At 48.8% G+C, this 19,387-nt stretch overlaps 1 protein-coding gene and 1 long non-coding RNA gene across 13 annotated transcripts in view; one reads left to right on the top strand and one right to left on the bottom strand.

The window, feature by feature from the left end:
- The window catches only part of SORL1 (sortilin related receptor 1), a 40,633-nt gene extending 34,364 nt beyond the window's left edge, over window positions 1–6,269 (top strand). For both annotated transcript variants that reach the window (XM_038167690.2, XM_072027672.1), the window contains exons 44-48: window positions 56–230; window positions 455–561; window positions 1,238–1,430; window positions 1,725–1,937; window positions 2,360–6,269. In XM_038167690.2, coding sequence (XP_038023618.2) covers window positions 56–230; window positions 455–561; window positions 1,238–1,430; window positions 1,725–1,937; window positions 2,360–2,427 — 756 coding nt within the window. In that variant the 3' untranslated portion in view covers window positions 2,428–6,269. The remainder of the gene's footprint in view (window positions 1–55; window positions 231–454; window positions 562–1,237; window positions 1,431–1,724; window positions 1,938–2,359) is intronic.
- LOC110353382 (uncharacterized) overlaps window positions 1–19,387 on the bottom strand; it is a 328,386-nt gene that overhangs the window by 33,664 nt on the left and 275,335 nt on the right. The window lies entirely within an intron of this gene.

A 19,387-nucleotide genomic window follows, 5' to 3' on the forward strand; every position in this document is an offset into this window, starting at 1 on the left:
GCAGGAAAGTAAGGTCTCCTGTCATTCACCATGCGTGCCTTCCCTCCCCCTTCAGTTGTATGCTGTTGCAGTTAAAGATTTGGTAAGAAAAACAGATAAAATCTACAAAGTGAAAACGCGGAACAGCACGGTGGAGTACACCATAAAGAAACTCGAACCGGGAGGCAAATACCACGTGATTGTTCAACTGGGAAACATGAGCAAAGAATCCAGCATGAAGATTAACACAGGTAAAGGAGCAAGTATTCATATGAAATGCTGCCCTACCATAAAACCCACCGTCAGACTCCTACCAGGTCACACCACAGCACCCTCCCCTTGTAAGCCGTGCATTGGGCTGATCTCTTAAAACCCACTCCATTTCGGAAGTGGCCCCCGTGCTGTTTCTCAAATGGAAGAAAAGTGTTATCACTGTTAAAACCTAACCTGCCTGCTGGTTTTTTCTCATTTGCAGTACCACTGTCTGCACCAGATGCCTTAAAAATTATAACAGAAAACGACCACATTCTGCTCTTTTGGAAGAGTTTAGCGTTAAAGGAAAGTAATTTCAATGAAAGCCGGGTAAGTGGCACTCTTCCCCCATCTTACAGGCAGCGTTTCAGTAAAAGCAAGAGCGGAGTCGCTTGCAGGGCTCCTTACACAGAGTCTTTAAGTACAACAGGAGGCTCTGCTCCCCTGGGAGTCCCTGATGAGCCCTCCACATAGAGCTCGCTTTAATTTGCATCACAACCATGGCACTAGTGCTGTTAGATCCAGCCGGTCACCTTTTAAGAACATAATTATCCTCTTGAAAAAGGTCAGCTAGCATACTTGCACAGGACTGGGAGCAGGCCACTGCCCTACCATGCTGGGAAATGCATCGGTAGCATCTGAGAATTGTTATTTAGGCTTTGTTAGAAAATCTGCAATGTGCTCTCTGTTGGGGCATGAGAAAGTAGAAATGTACATCAGAAAAAAAACATCATGATCACTGGGCTCCATTTTTTGGATGGCCTCGGGTGGCTGCTAAGAACAGAGGGAACCAGAGGCCGAAATCTCCTCTCTGACCTAGCCAAGGTCAGTGCCTGCTGCCAGGCGTGCCTGGAGGAGGCTCCACTGTTGTTCTCCCCTGGCTGGTAGCCTGATGCACTTCATCACAAAGCTTCAGCAGGAAAAACAACTTTCAAAGGCCCGTCAGAAGCAGCAACGCTGACCTCTGCAGCCAAGCCATTTGGGGTTTGTGTTTTTGTTTTCTTAGGGTTACGAGATTCACATGTTCGACAGCCTGATGAACAGCACGGCTTATCTCGGGAACACCACGGAAAACTTCTTCAAAGTTTCCAACCTGAAGATAGGTCACAACTATTCCTTCACAGTTCGGGCTAGATGCCTGTACAGCGGGCAGATGTGCGGGGAGCCGGCTACGCTTCTCTATGATGAGCTAGGAACCGGTAAGACACTAACATCATCCCCTCTTCCTCAATTAACACTAATTAAAGCCTCAGAAGCTGACCCAAGGAGGAGTTAATACAATATTACACAGCCAATCACTTGGTGGCTTAGTGTCCTAGCAGGGCAGGATGGAAGAAACCATCCTGCGATTTTCAGATGTGAATATTGTGGCAAGCTGGCCATGTTTGGTTGGGTTTGGTCCATTAACACCCCATCAGGGCACTGCAGAAGTAGCATGGGGAGAAATCTGGCATTGGTTGCAAATAGTGCTTCCCACCCTCCCTGCTCTGTAGGTGAAGACTCCTCTGCATCAAAAACCGACAAATCCACAGACGTAGCTGCCATCGTGGTCCCGATCCTGTTTGTGCTGCTGGTGACCCTGGGCATTGGGTTCATCGTGCTCTACACGAGGCACCGCAGGCTGCAGAGCAGCTTCACCGCCTTTGCCAACAGCCACTATAGCTCCCGCCTGGGCTCAGCCATCTTCTCCTCAGGGGATGATTTAGGTACGTGGAATCTTGGCATCTTGGTTGGAAGTGATTTGGTCTGGAAAATACCCTTATGATCATCAAGTCCAACTGTCAAACTAACAGTAGCTCTTGGTGTCATGCCTTGGGATTGCAGGGCCTCCAAATCAGCACAAGACCTAAACCTCTTTCTCATGCTTTAGGCCATCCTTGGCATGAAAATCTCCATGGGTTTGATCTGGTTTTAGGAGGATAAGCCTGGCCTAGGATATATGTAATTAGTAACCTCACATAAACAGCTCCCACTAATGATAATCAATTAAAACTTGGATATAACAAATACAACAACCAGCTAAGGGCCACATGCTGATGCATTAATTTGGGGGACAGTTTTGGGGCCAGTTTAGTTGTACCCAATGAAACCAAGGGCAGCGTAACAGAGCTCTGGGTTTGTTTTCCAGGAGATGAGGATGACGAAGCTCCCATGATAACTGGATTTTCAGATGATGTCCCCATGGTCATCGCATGAAGCGCATTTCTGACTGTAAAAACCAAATGGTGTAAATATTTTATTTGATAAAAATAGTTGATTGTTTATTTTAAAAATGCACTTTGAGTTGCAATACGTTATTTTTATATGGGCCAAAAAATTTAAGAAACACTTTGTAGTAATCAACTGTGAATTGCAAACTAGGTTGGTTTAGTAACAAATTGCTTTGATTTAACATTGATTTAGTCTTACAAGGCTATGCTTGCTGGGCATGCTTTTAAGTCTGTGAGATATTTTCCGTTGACTAAATTGGCTACTCATTTTATTTTTCTAAGACAAGAATAAATTTATTTTAAAAAAATTCAGGAGATTATATATGTAGAGAGAGATAAGTAATATAGTCCCTGAAGGTTTTGCTTTTACTTTAAAAAAAAAAATCCTTTGGACTTTGTTTTATATGAAAGTATTTTTGTTGTGTTAATTTATTGGGAAATCTGCTTAAGAACAGATTTCCGAAGTCGTCAGACATTGTACACATTATTGTGTAGAACATGTGCCACTTTATCTTGCAAGGCAGTAGTATTTTGGCATCCCCATCATTGTTCTCACCATGAGAATAAGAATCTTTATTTTTTACCTATTTTTTCCCTCACTGAAAGACACAATCTTTCCTCAGTCATCCCTGGGCAAGCGCCCAGTTTATGCAATTTTGACCTCACGTGCAGGCAGAGCTGCCCGCGCCGTGCTGCAGCCCCCCAGCCATTGCCCAAATCCCTCCAAAGATCACCAGCAGGTGCCAACCCGTTGGCCGTGCCCTGATCCGTAATTTATGTCAGTAATGTCACTGCAACAAATCGCCATCCCCTGACTTTGAAGCGCACACCTTAAAACGTAGCCTCTGCAGAGCTGCGTGGAGATGCTAGGATGGTGTGGGACGGAAGGGGGAGCCTCCACTGTGTGCAACTGGAGAAGAGCTTCGCTTACAGATTCTCCACAGTCGTGCAGAGCTGTAATTACTGAGCAGCTCGATTCATCTGGTTTACAGCAGGGATTCGGTGCTCCTTCAGTAGAGTTTCCTAAAACTAGCTGTAGTCGCACCTTCAGCTTTAGAAGCAACGTAGATGTAATATATTCCTATCACTCCTCATTTCACCTTTACTGTAGACATAATACTGGCTAACAGAGCTAAGCAGTAGAAATGTCTGCTTCCCATTGTCGAGGCTGGTTTTTTTGGTGATAGCAAAATGTGAATCTCACCACGAATCCCGCTGCTCGCAAGCCCACGAGCATCAATACGAGCGGATGTCTGCGGCTCACACCTGGCCGCACTCTATATATGCAAAGCCCAGTAAAAATACAGCACACTGTCTTGTCATGCTATTTTCTTTGTTTAAGCCAGAAGTATTTTTGCTGTGTAAATTACATTATAATTGCAGTCTTCCTACAGATGAGATGAAAGAGGCCAACTATGTTTTGATACACAACTGATCCATTTAATTTCACTTGCAGAAAATGTTTAAAGAGATGAGGTTCTGTATGGTTTGATACGCTATAGAAATACTGACTCTATTTTTAATTATTGGTGTTCTCAATCCCGGTGACAGTTTATTCCCCCAAAGTTGGGACCAAACCATAACCAGATTTTATAAGTAGCAGCGAGCTTGCCAAGTTGCAATGTTTTTACCTTGTTAATGGGTCAGGTGCTGTTCACAGATTAAAATGCTTATAATTCAACCTAGCACGTAGATCTCAATTTGTCTGGAGTCACAGCTACAGAGAGAGCAGAACCTGACCCAGAGGCAAAACTGTTCTAGAAGTGTAAAGCAGAAGATTTAACATATTTCTGCAGGGGACAGCCTGAAATCAGAGGTAAAAAGCATTGCATTCCGTCCTTATTAAACAAATATTTCTGGCACAGGTAACTGAAAACTGCAGTATAGTATCCCAGAAGATGGTGCCTCTCTGGTGAGAATTAATAGCGGTTAAATTCTGCTACTTTACTCCCCTAAGGGAAAACCCTGCTCAAATAAGGGGAGCAGAAGTGAGCCCATCTCGTGCCTGTATGTGGAAGGCAGATGCCAAGGGGGAACCTCGAAACCACTTTATATTCTGCAGAAATCCCTTGGCTGGATGCTTTCAGCTGGGGACGGGTCACTTCTGGTCACTCTGAAAGGCTCCTTTGTGCCGCAGCAAAGCGACGCTCGCACGGTGCTGAGCCTGTTGCCAGCGAGGCATTTTGCTGGAATACTATATTCCGAAAATATTCCCAGCTAGCTGCGCCTCTCCAATGCAACGGGGGTGAGGGACACCTTGGCGCTCGCTCTGCAGTCGTCCCTGCATTGCACGGGGCTCTGGGGCACTGCAGCCCGCAGTCCTTGTGCCAAGCTGCACGCCCCAGGGCGCTTCTTGCAATGCACAGACGCTCCCTGCCCTCAGAGGCTTTCCCTTCAGGGCAAAAATCACCACTGTGCTCCCAGCAAAGCAACTTTACAGGGCTAGTGTATTTGTATTTTATACATAAATAGAGAAGTCTAAGCTCCAGGCGGGGAATAAGCAGGATAGATGCAGTTCTGGGTAAATTGTATATTTTTATGAACTTTTGAAGCACGGAATCTTGTTCACAGAGATGTATATGGGGTGGGAGGGTTGTGGTGTATATATGGTACATGGATGTGGATGCATATTTTGTTCTGGTTTTGTTTCAGTAGCCTGATGCAATGTGACATGAGTCCTTACCCGAATTTTTGGGAGGTGACTTGGGTTTACCTGGCAGTAACCCCATGAGATGTTTGGACCCATAAGGAGAAAAGGAGTGGGGGAGGTACGTGGGCTAAGGAGGCACTTCTGGTACCTCGTGTTTGAGCCCACCTCAGATGCCAGCTGGTACTCTGAAGTCCATTTGAACAGAAGACTAAGGCTGAACTCTAAGATCAGGTGGGCGCAGCATCTGCCCCGAGCACAAGCTTATGGCTTCTCAGCCACTCTGCCAGGGCTGGCACCCCAGGGACACACCAAGAGGAATTTCAGAGAGGGGTAAAGCGTTTTCTATTGACCACGGGGGAAAATTGTGCATGCAGAGATTTAATGGCAGAATAGCTGGCGTGCTGCAGGTTCATGCCCCAGGTAAGCTTGCCCTAACTTGTTCCATCTTCTCCTGCCTTGCCACAGTGTTAGCAGCAGGGATGTGCGGGTCTAGTACTGGGAAGACAGTTCTCCTTGGGTCAAGATCAAGTTACTTATAGATATATATGGGTGCACACCCAGATGGAAAGAGGAGGAGAGCACACAAGAAGGATGGAGTACGTGCGGTGATGTTCTGGGTGCCGCTGCCATCCTGTGGCCTTCCTTGGCTCTAAAAGACCTCCGTGGTGGTCACTAAAGGTGACCACATCCTGCCAGTTTCTAGAAATCCTGGGAGAAGTGACCTGAGAGCCCCAGGCAGGGGCTTCAGTAATCTGCTGGTAAGATGTAGAACTGCATTCAGGAAAGACCAAAAGAACCTTTTCCAAATTTCAAGTCTCCTTCAAATGGACTTCAGAACTGAAATGGTGCCGTAGAGGTGGTTACTGTGGGTTCCAGAGAGCATCTTCATTTCTGGTACTAATTGTGATGTCAGTAATTAGTCTTGGGGCAGACTACGAGCAGCCAGTCTCTAATGAAGTTTTTAGACGTAGTGTCAACTTCTGATCGGGTTCCTTAATTGAAGTTTAATACTATTTGAATACCATTTGAATTGCTACTCCGTCTTTTTTTTTTTTTTTTCTCCATTCACTGATTTCTGCTGTGTTATTGTGTTATTCTTGCACAATTTTGAAGGAATTTTTGTCTGTCAATTTTTTTCCACTTAATAATGATAATAAAAACGGACTGGGTAAATAGAATGACTCCTGATCTCCATAATTATTACCTAGTCCCCACGGTTCCCACACCTCTTCTCCAAGGAGCCAGGCAGTGAGCACCACCTTGGGGGCCAAAAAACCTGTGGAGCCTTTCTGAGTTTCACATCCATGCTCACTGAGCACCATCACCAGCAATAACCCCATCTGGTGCCCAAACCACACGGTTTTCCCTGTGCTAGCACCCATCCTTTCAGCAATCCCATCCCTGTGCTGCATTCCCATCGCTGGCTGAAACGCTGTATGTGCAAGTTCACCTGACACCCCGGCAGCTGAAAGCGAGCAGAATTACAGCTCCCAGAGAGGTAATGAGCAGGCAGCAGTCTCTTCACACGTACCTCATTTTTTAGCCTACATAATTGGAAAGGCAACATGTGAGCTTGGTGGACATAATTGAGGCATGCACGCATCTTAAGTGTTGCACTTCATTAATGTTTAGCTTAAGGCAACGCTAACAAACAGCCATTCCTTCCTCCCGGTTGCCCCCTTCTTCATGAATGAAGCTGATTTTTCCCTATTGTTGCTGGAATAGATTGCTCTCCCCGGAGGTACGAGAAGCGACACCTCATTCCCATGCACCTACTTTCCTTCGGAGCAGTCTACGTGACTCTTCAGCCTCAGCACCCAGCCTCACTGAGAAAATCCTGATGGAATAAAGGCTCGGCACAAAAGCGATCTGATTAGGCTTCCTAACAACATTTGCAAATTACTTTTTTTCTAAAGGAAAAATTTTACCCCTATTCATTTACTGCCTTCACTGGAATGGTGCGGACCAAGTTACCTTGTGACCGACTGCAGAAATATTGCTCTGAGAGCCTGAGACACAGCCTCTCCCACCCCAATTCCACTCCCAAACCTCCCCAGGCTGCCCAGGGACTTTTTGGCACGGCCCCGCTGGCTCTCACCTGACTCACATCTCCAGAGCATGGCCTGGAGAGCAGCAGCTACAGCTGCAGACTGCGCCCACCTGCCCGGGACGTCTGCACTGCGGGTTTTTCCTGCCCTTTCTCTGACTCTGCATCTCCCTCCTTTTTCTTTATGACCTTTCCATATTATCTCACCCTTAAATGCAACCAAGAGATTCTCGCAGAGTATAGTACCCTCGCGAGTAGGTGTAGCTGTGCTCTCCAGCACTTTAGGGTTTAGTTTAATTAGGCAAAACTCCTGATGAACAATGGCACCTTCATAATTGCTAAGTGTGTTGCCAGTTCCAAAGAGATGTCCCAGCTTTGCTCATTACATGACCCTGAGACACTCAAAAACCACAGAGGAGGAGGGTCCCAGCCACCAGAGGAGCGCACGGAGCAAAGCCAGCCAGGTGTGCGTGCGGCACGGCCAGGATTGCAAAAGCACTTCCCAGCGTGGGTTAAGCATTTCACAAAATAGATGTGCTCTGATCTTGAGAGAGCACAGCTGAAGGTCTGGCTCGCTGATCCTCTTTTGAGTAAGCAATCTGAGTTTCTTGTGCCAGACACCCGAGTGGTTGTGTTTAGCCTTTCTCTGCAGGAAAGATGAAATAACCGAGGATATTTCGCAGCAAAATGCAAGCTGGAATTTAGGACGGGGGAGCCAAGAGCTCCCAGATAGCCCAGCCCCTGCCTTAAGGAGGAAAGAGAAGGTCTGTGTGGGAAGGAAAGAGCCATGCTAACCATCACAGCCCTGGCTCCTGCCATGAGCCTCTCAACCTGCCAGAAGTGGGATGCAAGAGAAATGGCAGCCCAGGGCTCTTCCAGGACATGCAATTTCTTTCTTCCCTGTAAATTACAGGCAGCCAGAAGCCCACATTCCCCCAGATCCTCATCACTGAGCTTGTCTGATGCTCAGCAGCTTTGCTCTGCCCAGGCCCTGCAGCGGAGCTGACCGTGTTCTCAGCACAAGCACCTGCCTGTGGCCAGGCTGGAAATCATCACACCGCTTCCCAGACCGACTGAGGATGATGAGAACAAGGCAGCCACAAGGGGAGGAAGGCCAGGAGGCCAGGAAGATGGTCAGCAAATGGCGAGCAGGGCTGTGAGCTGAGCAGCAGCTAATGAAATACATTCTGAAACCGCTGACACAGCCTGTGCAGGAGGGGAACGTGGTATAGAGATGCAGGATTGGGGACAGAGACAGACAAAATACGACATTCCCGTCACCCTGCTTCATGGCTCCAGAGAGGCCCAGCCAAAGGAGAAGGCCAATTTCCCCTGGATCTTTCTGTGCCCCAGGGAGGGAAGCAGATGCCCTCCGAGGAGGAATTTGGAACCTGAACACGCCGTGCTCAAACCTTTTTGGCACTTTTTCATTCACCTCCCACTGCAAGAATGGCTGCTTGAACATTTCGTATTTCCCCAGCCCTGAGATCCCAAAGGGTAACAGCAGGGAGATGGAGAAGAGGTCGGGGGCTCCTCGTGCCACAGCTCTACACAAGAGGCAGAATCCATCCCTGCCAGGCTGAGGGGGTCCCTCTGGGTCCCATCTGTGGCCAGGGCTGGGGCCCAGCAGTTCAGAGCGTGCCCTGCCCCAAGCAACCCACTGGGGCTCCGCCGGCACTGCGGCAGCGTGGCACGTCCTCACCCGGCTTTGTGAAATCCCACGGCTTCCCTTTCCCCCGTCGTGGCTTTTCTTGAGATCCCGCGGAAAGCCAGGAACAGAAGCCCAGAGGCCAATTCCCAGTTGTTTGTTTTGTCACAAGAGCAGCTTTATTTTTAATCCAGTTCCACTTCGCAGTGGCTCTCTGCAGCTCATAGCCGGCATGCCTATGTACCCAGGAAATTACCACGGCAGGCTCTGAGCTAGTCAAGACAATAGTGCCTTTGGCTCCTCCATTTGGATCAGCACCATCTGAAATGTACTTTTCCTCCTAAACTTATTTAACCTCACAACCAAGAGCCGCAGCGAAGGCGAGCTATTTGTTTCGAGACCAGATCTCCTGGGAGAACGGGCACAAAGAATAGCAGGCAGCCCGGAGAGATGGAAGAGAGAAAATTGAGAAAGGGATTCGAACGCATCGCCCTTGGAGACCGTGCCAATGACCTGCTCGGGTCCAGCCATCATAAATAAATAGACTCCGTTTATTGTCTCGCCAGGCCGGCGAGCACGGTAATGCTTGAGCTGGGTCCAGCGGGTGGGGCCACGGGCCGGCACCGTGCCTTCGTGCTGCGCTTGCTGAGACAAAACAGATGTCGGTCACCCAGCGCCGGTTTTGTCGTGTGATTTGCGACGCAGCCGCTCGCATGCGGCTGATGGGAGCTTTGTTAGCGCTCCCCCCCCTGAAACCGGAGCCAAAAACGGCTCCCGTGGTGGTGAATCCTAAGCAAGTGGCAACAAAGCCTGGCGAGCGGGGTGAGGATGAAGCTCTGCGGGGATGGAAGCACCGCGTTGGGGTGCCTTCGGGGCAGCCCGACCAGATGCTGCGCGGTGCTTCGGGCAATGAGCGAGAGCCAGAGCGCAGGGCCAAGCGGGCGTGCAGAGCTTTGGGCATCTCCTTCCAAACCCCAACCCATCCCTCAGCATTTAACCTGTTCCGTGGCCAATTCAACCCAAAAGAGAGCGAATTCGTAGCTGGTCCTGCTGCCACCCACGTGCAGTAGATGGCAGCAGAAGCTTTAGTCACCGTACCACCAAACTCACCAGGATTCCTGCCCCCCCGCCCCCTATTTTTTTTTTTTTTTTTTTTTACTTTTTACTTTTGGTGGCCTCAAAAATTATTAGTTCCAGATGAGCTCCTGCCATTGTAATAGTCCATTTAACCCGATCTACTCTGCGCGGAGTCAGTGCGAGTTCAACTGCAGCGTTTGCACATGTAAACTATCCATCAGAGATATTTCTGCACGGCTCTGGGCATTCCTCGTGCCGCCGAAAAGGGGAAAAGCAAGAGGTTAAAGCTCACGCACGAACCCCCTGTCTTGGCCGTGGGCAGCACTGGCACCTTGTTTGCCTCTGAGCCGAACCAGGAACCTCAGCCCCATGCCTGCCTTTGAAGATTAGCACTAATAAGCCAAACCGGTGGGTATTGGGTTTTATAAGGAAAGAGCGTTTCAAGTCACGTACACTGCTATTGTTGGACACAAAACGTGTACTGTCTCTGCCTGCAGTGACTCTAGTAACCGCTCGGTGCTTGTCTTTTGCTGGGATTACCTTTATTTTTATACTATATTAAATTTACCTCCCTCTATCTTTCGGGCCTATTAAAATTGATGACGCTTCCCATGGCTAAGGAATGAAATTATACGCATATATAGTTATAAAACCTATTTGTGCTATTTTACCGTCTTATTCAAATTTTATTCCTTATGTGGATTACGTATTCAGAAATGATAATCAAAACTCCCAGATTTCCCTCCCACTGGAATAATAAGCACACCCTATATAAACAGGCTGCATACAAGAAGTACATTAAATGATTTGTTTCTCATAAATGAAGACAGCTATAGCAAAACATGTGCAAAATTTCACCTTGTTTGCTTTTGTAACTCACTGTACACACAGCCTTTAACCTGAGGATCTCTGAGCACTCGGCGCAGTTTAATTAAGCCCCACAATGGCTGTGTCGGGGACTATATTAGGTGCTGTTCTGCTGATTCTTTACAGATGGGGGTACTCAGAGACCAAACTCCCTTCTCCTTATTCTAGATCTCCTGAAAACTCTTCCATGTGGCTTTTCCAAGGACAGACAGAGAATATACACACTAAAAACCCCAAACCACCAGGAAAACCCAGTCTCCCTTGAAGGCTGAGCCTTCCAATAGCATGTTGGTCCCTGCAAAGACCTCTGGGCAGGTCGTGCTCCATCACTGCTGGTGGAAATCTGTGCTCCTGCCACACGGAGCAGCACGATCCTAAATAATCTCTCACGGGTTTCACTGGCTGGTCAGCAATATTTTAAAACCTAAGGCCATGCCCTAGGTATTGAGAGCCAGACTCCATCCCAAACTTCAACTTGCCAGGCCCCAAAGCTGCCCTTCCACTGCGGAGCCCAGCTCTTGACTCCCGACCCCCCATTTTTCCAGTCTTCTCTCCTATAGGATCTGAACAGAAACCACGTGCACTGCTGATCCAAATGAGAGGGAATTCACCCTGCCCGTGACATCCATCGGGAGGCAGTGGTTTTTGTGGGGCAGGAACCACCCAGACTACCCAGCCCCTAACCCACCGCTTCCTTGATGGCCTTGGGAACGGGCTAGTGACCAGCTCTGGCTGAGGTATGAATAGGTGCTGAAGTAACTCAGCTTTTCCCAACATTGTTTCAGCTTTGGCCGCTTATCAGCTTTCCATCTCTCCCTTTTCCTTGTTCCGTCCCCCTCTCCTGTGCGAGCTCCTTTGTTCCCATGTTTACAGTAGCATCGATTTGCTGTCAGAGAGCAGCGTGGCCTTGGAGTAAAAAAATGCTGCTTCTCCTCTCAGACATTGGGGAAGGGGATGTGGCTCCACGCAGAGCCTTGCCTGCCCTTCTGCCGACTACATGGGTTTTATTGGGAATAAATCTACATGACCACAGGGCAGCCTTTTGGCTCCGGACCCACAAACCCTCGTGGCCCAGCAGGTGAGGCTGCTCGCAGGCAGGGAAACTGAGGCAGAGAGAGATTAAGCACAAAGAAGCGAGCAGCAACATGGAAACTTGGTTTCCTACACTCTTATGGCCAAACCATGCCCTTTTGCTCCTCTTTCCTCTAGCCAAGACCTTCGGTCACGTTTTCCTGTTACAACCTGATAAAATTTCCTCCCTGGTGTCTAAACCAAAGCACGTGTTACAGTTTGCAGTGAGTGCTGGTTTGTCCCTGATCTCTTCAAACACCCTGGCAATTGCTTTCAGACACAGAGCCCCTGGCACACTGGGACCTGGGCACAGCCCTGCACACCCGTGTCACTTGTAAAACCTTCCACATGGATTTTAGCAGCGAGGAACAGTGCCACTACATCAGCCCTGGCCCCAAATCCTCAGCATGTTTGCAGAATTAACCCAACACAAGCAGGGACAGGACAAAGCTCCCAGCAGTTGGGGCTGAAGCAGCAGCTCCCCAGGTCCTCCAGCAGCGTGGCACCTAGCCTGAGCATCACAGCATCCACAGTGCTGGTCCCAGCTGGGCTCTGCATCACCCCCACACACACCTCCAGCCCCCTCAAACCTCCCACAGCCACTGCCCTGGTGTGGGGCAGCTCTAGACCCCAGCAGGGTTTTCCTGGAGGGCAGAAGCCCACATTTTTGCTCTGGTTCCAGTTTCCCAATCTCCTCTCTCTCCCTGTCTCTGCTGCTTTCACATGCTTTTGTTCAGCCCTCCTGTGAGAGGAGGGGTTTGAAGGGGTGACAGGTCTGTAAATATATCGTATTATCTGCAGAAAAAAAAAAAAAAAAAGGTAGAGCAGGAAGAGTGATGGATATACTCTTCCCTCCCTGCACTTGGGACAGATGAAGGAAGATGGCAGATAATTGCTCTTTATTGTGCCCTGGGTTCACCTTAAGATGAAGGAAGTGATAAGATTTCAATTAATGTCATTTAAGATTCCCTGCAAGCTGTCCTGGCCCTTTCTTGGCTTCTTTCCTCCCCTGAAATGGTGGTCCCTCAATGCTGCTTTTGTAACCCCAGGGGACCGCCCTGGACGGGCCACGTCCTCACCTGGTGAGCACTGTCAAGGCGCCATCGACATCAGCGGAGCAATGCTAATCGAGACCAGATGACAATCCCCCTCCAAGCCCTCTCTCGATTTATTATAGGGCAGGGTAGATAAAATACTTCATTATACAGAGCAGGGATCGTTTTGCAGCCTGCCCAGGACTGAACCGAGAAGCTTTCCTAATCAGTTTCGCCCATCAAGATACCCTGGCGCAGGAACTGCCGTGCCCGGGTTTCGGTGCAGGACACCTTATGCAGAGCCTCGTGCTCTCCTCGCAACCCGCATCAAATTCCTCGGGATCACTTGCTTGGAAAGAGAGAACACAGCAATCCATGGAGCACGGACAGACCTGGCTCCTTGCTGAATAATACACACACCCTCGGGCAGAGTGAAATCTTCATTAAAAAAAAAAAAAAAAAAATCGGGAAAAAAAATACACTAAAAGAAAAAAAAAAATAAAGGTCAAAGCTACCTGTAAGAGTTTGCATAATAGAAACATCTTAGTTTGGATCTCATGTTATCTAAAACCAGAAAAAATAATTGGATCACCAAGGTATTCCAGGACCAGACCCAAAATCTTGATAGCGCCCAAACTGATCACTTCAGCTTTTCAAAATGTCTCCTCGCAAATATCTGCTGACACGCATTCCTAACACCTTGCCTTGTTACTGTGCCTTTATGGAAAAAAGCTAAAGTTTAACATCAAGAATGGCTCCTGGCTTTCACAGACTCAGTAATTCAAATAAATGATCTATTTCTTTTTCCTTTTTTTTTTTTTTTTTTCTTTTATGAACACTAGTGAAGAAAACACCGACAAAAATCCCCCGGAGCAGCACAAATAGCTGAAATTCTTGTTTTTCCCCCCGCAGACACGCTAATGTTTATCGTCCCCGAGAGCATCCATTTTCGCTCCTCTCCTATATATACCCGCGTGACGTTTCCATATGTTCTTTAGCTTAGCTCCCTGGTAACGCAGCACCCTGCCGGGGAGGGGAGGCCGGGCACGGAGGGCTCGGCGCGGGAGGCCGGGAGCGGAGGTGAGGCTGGAGGCCACGAGCCAAGGTCCTGACCCGCCACCGGCGCCACCATTTTCTTATGCCACAAAGCAGTGTGTGGCCCAGAGCCGTGGCTTCGTGTGGCTATAGCCGTCCTTGAGGTGTGAAATCATTTTTTTGGGGGGGGAAAGGTGGGGAGGGGGACAAGCATCCATGAACGCGATTAGAGGCTTAAAACGTGCGAAGTCTTTTCAGGCTCAATGAACCAGCACGCTGCTTTCGTTTTGGCTGGGCATATTTTGCACCCTGATAGATGTTTATTTAGCCTAATTAATTGCCTTTTCCATCCTACAAGGGGTCTCTGCTTGGCTCTCCCAGGTGTGAGCAATCCCTGCAGGCGCACAACCAAGGCGCTTCCCGCAGTACCTGGGCTGAAACCTCACCTGTGCCGACACTGTACACTGGTAGGAAGAGGGGACGGGGCTGAGCTGAGACAAAAACATCATCTTCAATGGACTAAAAAGTCCTTTTTCTCCTCCCAGGTCAACACCGAGGCATTAGGTTTACCTGATCTGCTTTTAGAAGTCGCTCGGGGTGCGGAGCTATGCAAAAAGAGGAGAAGGCTGTGTTGTAGTGGCCTCACCACTGAAAGGCAGGCTGGTGGATGGTATTTACACTTGACCTCTAGGATTTAAGACCTCCAGCTAAATAGAGGCAAATAACAGGGCAAAAACAAAATGGGAGGGAATCCTTGAATAGCAGCAGTAACCATCCCAGCACACAGCCACCAGACAAGTGGCCAGGATGGTAATTTGGAAATGGAAAGGATGGAAAGGATGGCCTGACCATGACTCAACTTGTGAGCAGAGACCCTACAGTACCCCTACAGGACCCCTACACACCCATACAGGAGACACTTTAACACAAAACACACTCAGGGCTTGAAACCTGGACTTGCACCGGGCAGCTAACGATCACGTTTTCCTGCCCTCGAAATTCTTCACCCAAACGTCAAACAGGATTTTTATTATTATTATTATGAGAAGTTTTTCAGGACAGGAAAACCGTTTCCTGTCCAGACCAGACACCGACTTCCTGAATGCTTTCAAGCAGATCATGTAATTTTACGCCCCTATTTGTAAAATGAAGATGATCAACTGCCTTTGTCTGTCTTGTCTATTTAAACTTACAAGCTCTAGTCCTTAATAGATGCACGTGGCCAGGCATAACTGTGCCCTGATCTCATATAGCACTGCGGCAACTCTCATAAATAATGACAGAGTTACGAAAGTAGGATTTACAGTAATGCGTCAGAGCGGGGAATGACAAAATTGCACGGGTTTACTCTTGATTTACATCAGAATAAACAAGGCCAGACTTTTGCCCTAATTCTGCAGCAGGACTCCAGTTTGTGCGTCTACTTTTTTCCCCTTCTAACCCCTCCCTGCCCCCACTTCTTAGATGGAAATTCATTTATTTTAGAGTGGTGAAACTGCACACGAACGTTTCCCAAGCCAAGCGGCCCCACGGGCTCTGCTCAGGGGAACGGATGAGGACGGGACGAGGGGCACTGCAGGGGGAGCCTGGTGTGTGTCTGCCTGTGCATGGCCACAGGACAGCCCAATGAGTGCATCATCCCCTGGGGAAACCCACTGAAAATACCTTACTTCTGCTCTGGGGAGAGGAGCTGAAATGGTTAAACTGACTGCTTTTAGGATAAACTCCGCTTACATAGAAATTTTAGGGAAAAAAATCTTTTTTTTTTTTTTTCTCCTTTTTTACTACTTTTTGGGCATGCGCCACAAATGCAAATGCTCTGAAACTGGAATTAGTGCTCCCAGGCTGGTATAAATAAAATGGCTGGTCTCGTAGCCGGCTTGAGGGCAGGAACACTTGGTGCGGTGGCACAGGGCACTGTCCTGTGTGCAGTGCAAGGGGGCTGATGGCAAAACCCCACAGCTTCCAGCCCCATCTGAAGCACAACGCATGCTGCCTTTGGTGGCATCGACTTCCCCGTGGGCTCTGCAGAACCACCACGGTGACCCCCATGAAGCCACAAATCGGTGCCCTCTCCATGCAGGGGTAACAGACGGGGTGGGCTGGGATGATGGTCAGGGTGATGGGCAGGCAAACCTGCTCCACCATCAGGCAAGCACTTCTAACAACTGAAATAGGAATGTTTTTTATAGCGGGGGGCTGAAATACCACAATCGGACTCGGTTGGGCTTTCTGAAGTGGTACTTTCTGCTTGGAGGTGTTTGCAGGGAGCAGGATCCCGCCGGCTCCTTGCCTTTGTGGGGGATACAGCACGAGGTGAACCTTTCCACCAGCCACTGGCCCCGCTCCTCTCCTTCCTCCTACGGGCACTCATCACAGCGTGGTGGTACCTCGTTCTCTGCACACCATGGACCTAGATGGCAATAATCAGCACAACCAGAGGAAATCGGTTCTACCTGTTGTATTTCTGCAGGCAGAAGGTAATCAAAACCTGCTATAACCTACGTTGTCCGAGAGGAAAACCGGCCCTGCTCCGACCTGCCAACTCAAGCAGAAGGCAGCACGGCTGCTAATTGCCTCCGACCCATTAGGGCAGCCTGCACGGGGGAAGATTTTGGGTCTAATTGCCCGCGCGCAGTGCTCTGCGCCACAATTTGCTCCGACACCGCAACCACATTAATTGTCCCGGCCAGCGGCGCCTCTGCTCCTCATTTCTATGCCGACTGCTCCCTCCTCTTTGGCTGCCCGAGAAATCCCCGGCAGCCAATGGGCAGCGCCTTCCCCATTCATGTCCTAGCAACAAGGCCTGTTCCAATCTCGCTCCGGCAAACTGACACCTGAAAAATGACATCATGAAGAATAGGAAGGCAGCGGGGCCAGGCCCGCTCTCTTTTTTTTTTTTTTTTTTTTTTTTTTTTTTTTTCAGCTGTCTGCTGCAGAGTTCATTTGAGGTGTTTCAGTCTCGGTTCTTAAAGCTACACCACGCGAAACGCCGCCCGCGCTTCTCTTCTCCCCTTTTTCCCGAGCCGGGGATGGAGGTTAACAGCCTGCAGGAATTGCGTTTCATCCCTCTGCCCCTCCAACCTCTCCCAGTGCCATGCTGCCCATCACCGGTCCTGCTGCGACCGAAAGACAAACCCCAAATCCACCCCCAACCCCAAAATCCCTTGTAAATCCCCCCAAACTGCTCAGCATCACATCTCCACTTCTCTCTTCGCCACCTCAATAAAGCAAACTGATGGGAATACCTCCGACAGCCCGCGTGAGATGGACACAAACCCCCGTGCAATATTTTCTCTATCCCTTTACTCCCTATCTCCTCCAATGCATTGTGCTTTTCCCGGGGAGGGAGGCAATATTTTCGGATACAGACAGCCCTCCGAGGCTGCGGCGTGCAAAAGGAACACCGAAATCCGTCGCTGAAAGGGTTTAGCGGAGGCTGCACGCTGCTTCTCGACGCAAAGATCAAAACCTTTCGCTTGCCTTCCCTGCTATCATTTTTAATTAATGAAGGCAGAAATGCCTGCAGATACGGAACCGGGGAGAGAACGCCCTCCCTGTCTCTGCACTGTATTTTCTTTAGGGGGAGGAAAAAAAAAAAAAAATGGCAGCGAAAAAATCGTGATCAGCAAAGATTGCAATCATACAGCAGCTCCAGGTGATTAACTGCAACAATTGCTAATTTTTAGAGGAGCCGTGGGACACGGGGATGAGGGGGTTACAGCTCAGGACCAGTCTGCAATTTATGTAAAACATTTTAGCGCACCGGAAAATATACAGCAGAGAAAATCCAATTCCAGATGATTCAAAGGCACAAAGACAATGGAAGAAAAGGACTAAGTTCAGCTCATTTAAATGTTGTTAATTGTTCATTCCCATAGTGAGACGGCTTCTTCTGCAAATGAGAGAACAAACCCTTTAACGTTTTTGTTTTTTTTTTTTAATTATTTTTATTTTTTATTAGCACCATGCCAGGACTGAAGTGAACCCAAATAATCTTAATCACTGAACAGTACTTGCTGTTTTATGGCTTTTTAAAGAAAGCAGGAGAAGAAAAAGAAGAAAAGCCACAGATAATGCACCACTGGCACAAAGAGCTGCGCGGAGGTTGGAAGTCACTGCAATATGCTCCCAGCCCTCTTGGAGGTCTCTAGCACCGCTAGAGAGGAGCAGAACGGGGAAAAAAAACACCCACCCTTTGGGGGAACAAAGTTTCATTGATTGCTCACCGGTGAGGGCTGCAGCGGGGTGGCTGCACCTCCAGCTACAGGCTCCCGTTATGCTCTAGGTGTCCACCACTTCATTTATTTATTTTCCCGGGCGTTTACACAAACAGTGTCCCATGAGGCAGCAAATAGTTATATTACAGCCCCAGTCCGGACTAAATTTTCAGCTCTCGAGAGCAATCAGCGCTGGCAGGGGAGGCTGAAGGCTCTGGCAGGCTGCCCTCGCGCCTTGAAGCCTCCCTTCTCCTGGCTATGTAAGGAGCGAGGAGGAAGAAGGAGAAATGTTGCACGTATAAATGCAAACACTTAGCAGAGGGAGAGAAAAACTCCTCAAAACGCTGCTTGTCACAGGCAGCGTGGGGCATGGGCTTGGCTCGCTGTAGCCTCCTGGGAGCAGGAAGGGCAGCAGCTCACAGCCCGGTCCCAACCAGGCTGCAGTAGCTCATAAATACACGCCAGGTAAAGCAAATTTTCTAACAACACTCCTACAAGGATGTGAAGCTGAACAACAAATCCCTTTGCCTTACAATTTCTGCCCTCACGCCTCCTGTTTCAGCTCCAGGATGAAGCCCTGGGACCCAGCATCACACTAGGGTGCAGCCCTGCTGGGACCCAGGCAGGGGACGGCAGGATCAGACTTCTGCCGGGGTCCTGAATTCCTAAAAGGCTGGCTGCACAAAGAAAAGAGCATCCATTTCCCCAGCAGGAACAATGCTCGAAGCGAGGAACACACTCGTAGCCGTATTCTCCCTGCCAGCATCAGTATCCCTGCCCAGTTAGGCTACGGCAGAGGTCAAGGCTCTGGCTCTTCGTTAGGGAACTGGCCAGCTCGTTTAGCTTTCCGCAGCTCAGTTTCTACCACTCCCCTGCAAAATGGAAATACATTCGATATTTGCAAATCGTCGGGGTCTCAGAGGAATCACTGTCATTAATAGCTCCATACATCACGGACAAACATTTGTTTTTGTCGTTAGAAAAGACGGGCTCCGTAAGCTGAAACACAACGTCTCCGCCGCATGCCCGGCAGTGTTTGTGCCCTGATCCAAAGCACGCCGAGGGAAACGGCAGCCTTTCACTTCGTTTCAATGGAGTTTGGAACAGGCCCCTCATGCAATATGCATTTAGTCATATAGTGCTCGCAGAAAAGGATCCTGAATGAGACAAAATATCTAATCAACCGCATTTACCCCATGCTTCAGTCACCCACCTGCACCAGGATTATATTTGATAGCATGCAAACTGTACCAGAGTTTTCTCTATAGCATCAATCATGATATTATGCTGCCGCGTT

The sequence above is a fragment of the Anas platyrhynchos genome, chromosome 25 (assembly GCF_047663525.1).
Source record: "Anas platyrhynchos isolate ZD024472 breed Pekin duck chromosome 25, IASCAAS_PekinDuck_T2T, whole genome shotgun sequence".
Lineage (NCBI taxonomy): Eukaryota > Metazoa > Chordata > Aves > Anseriformes > Anatidae > Anas > Anas platyrhynchos.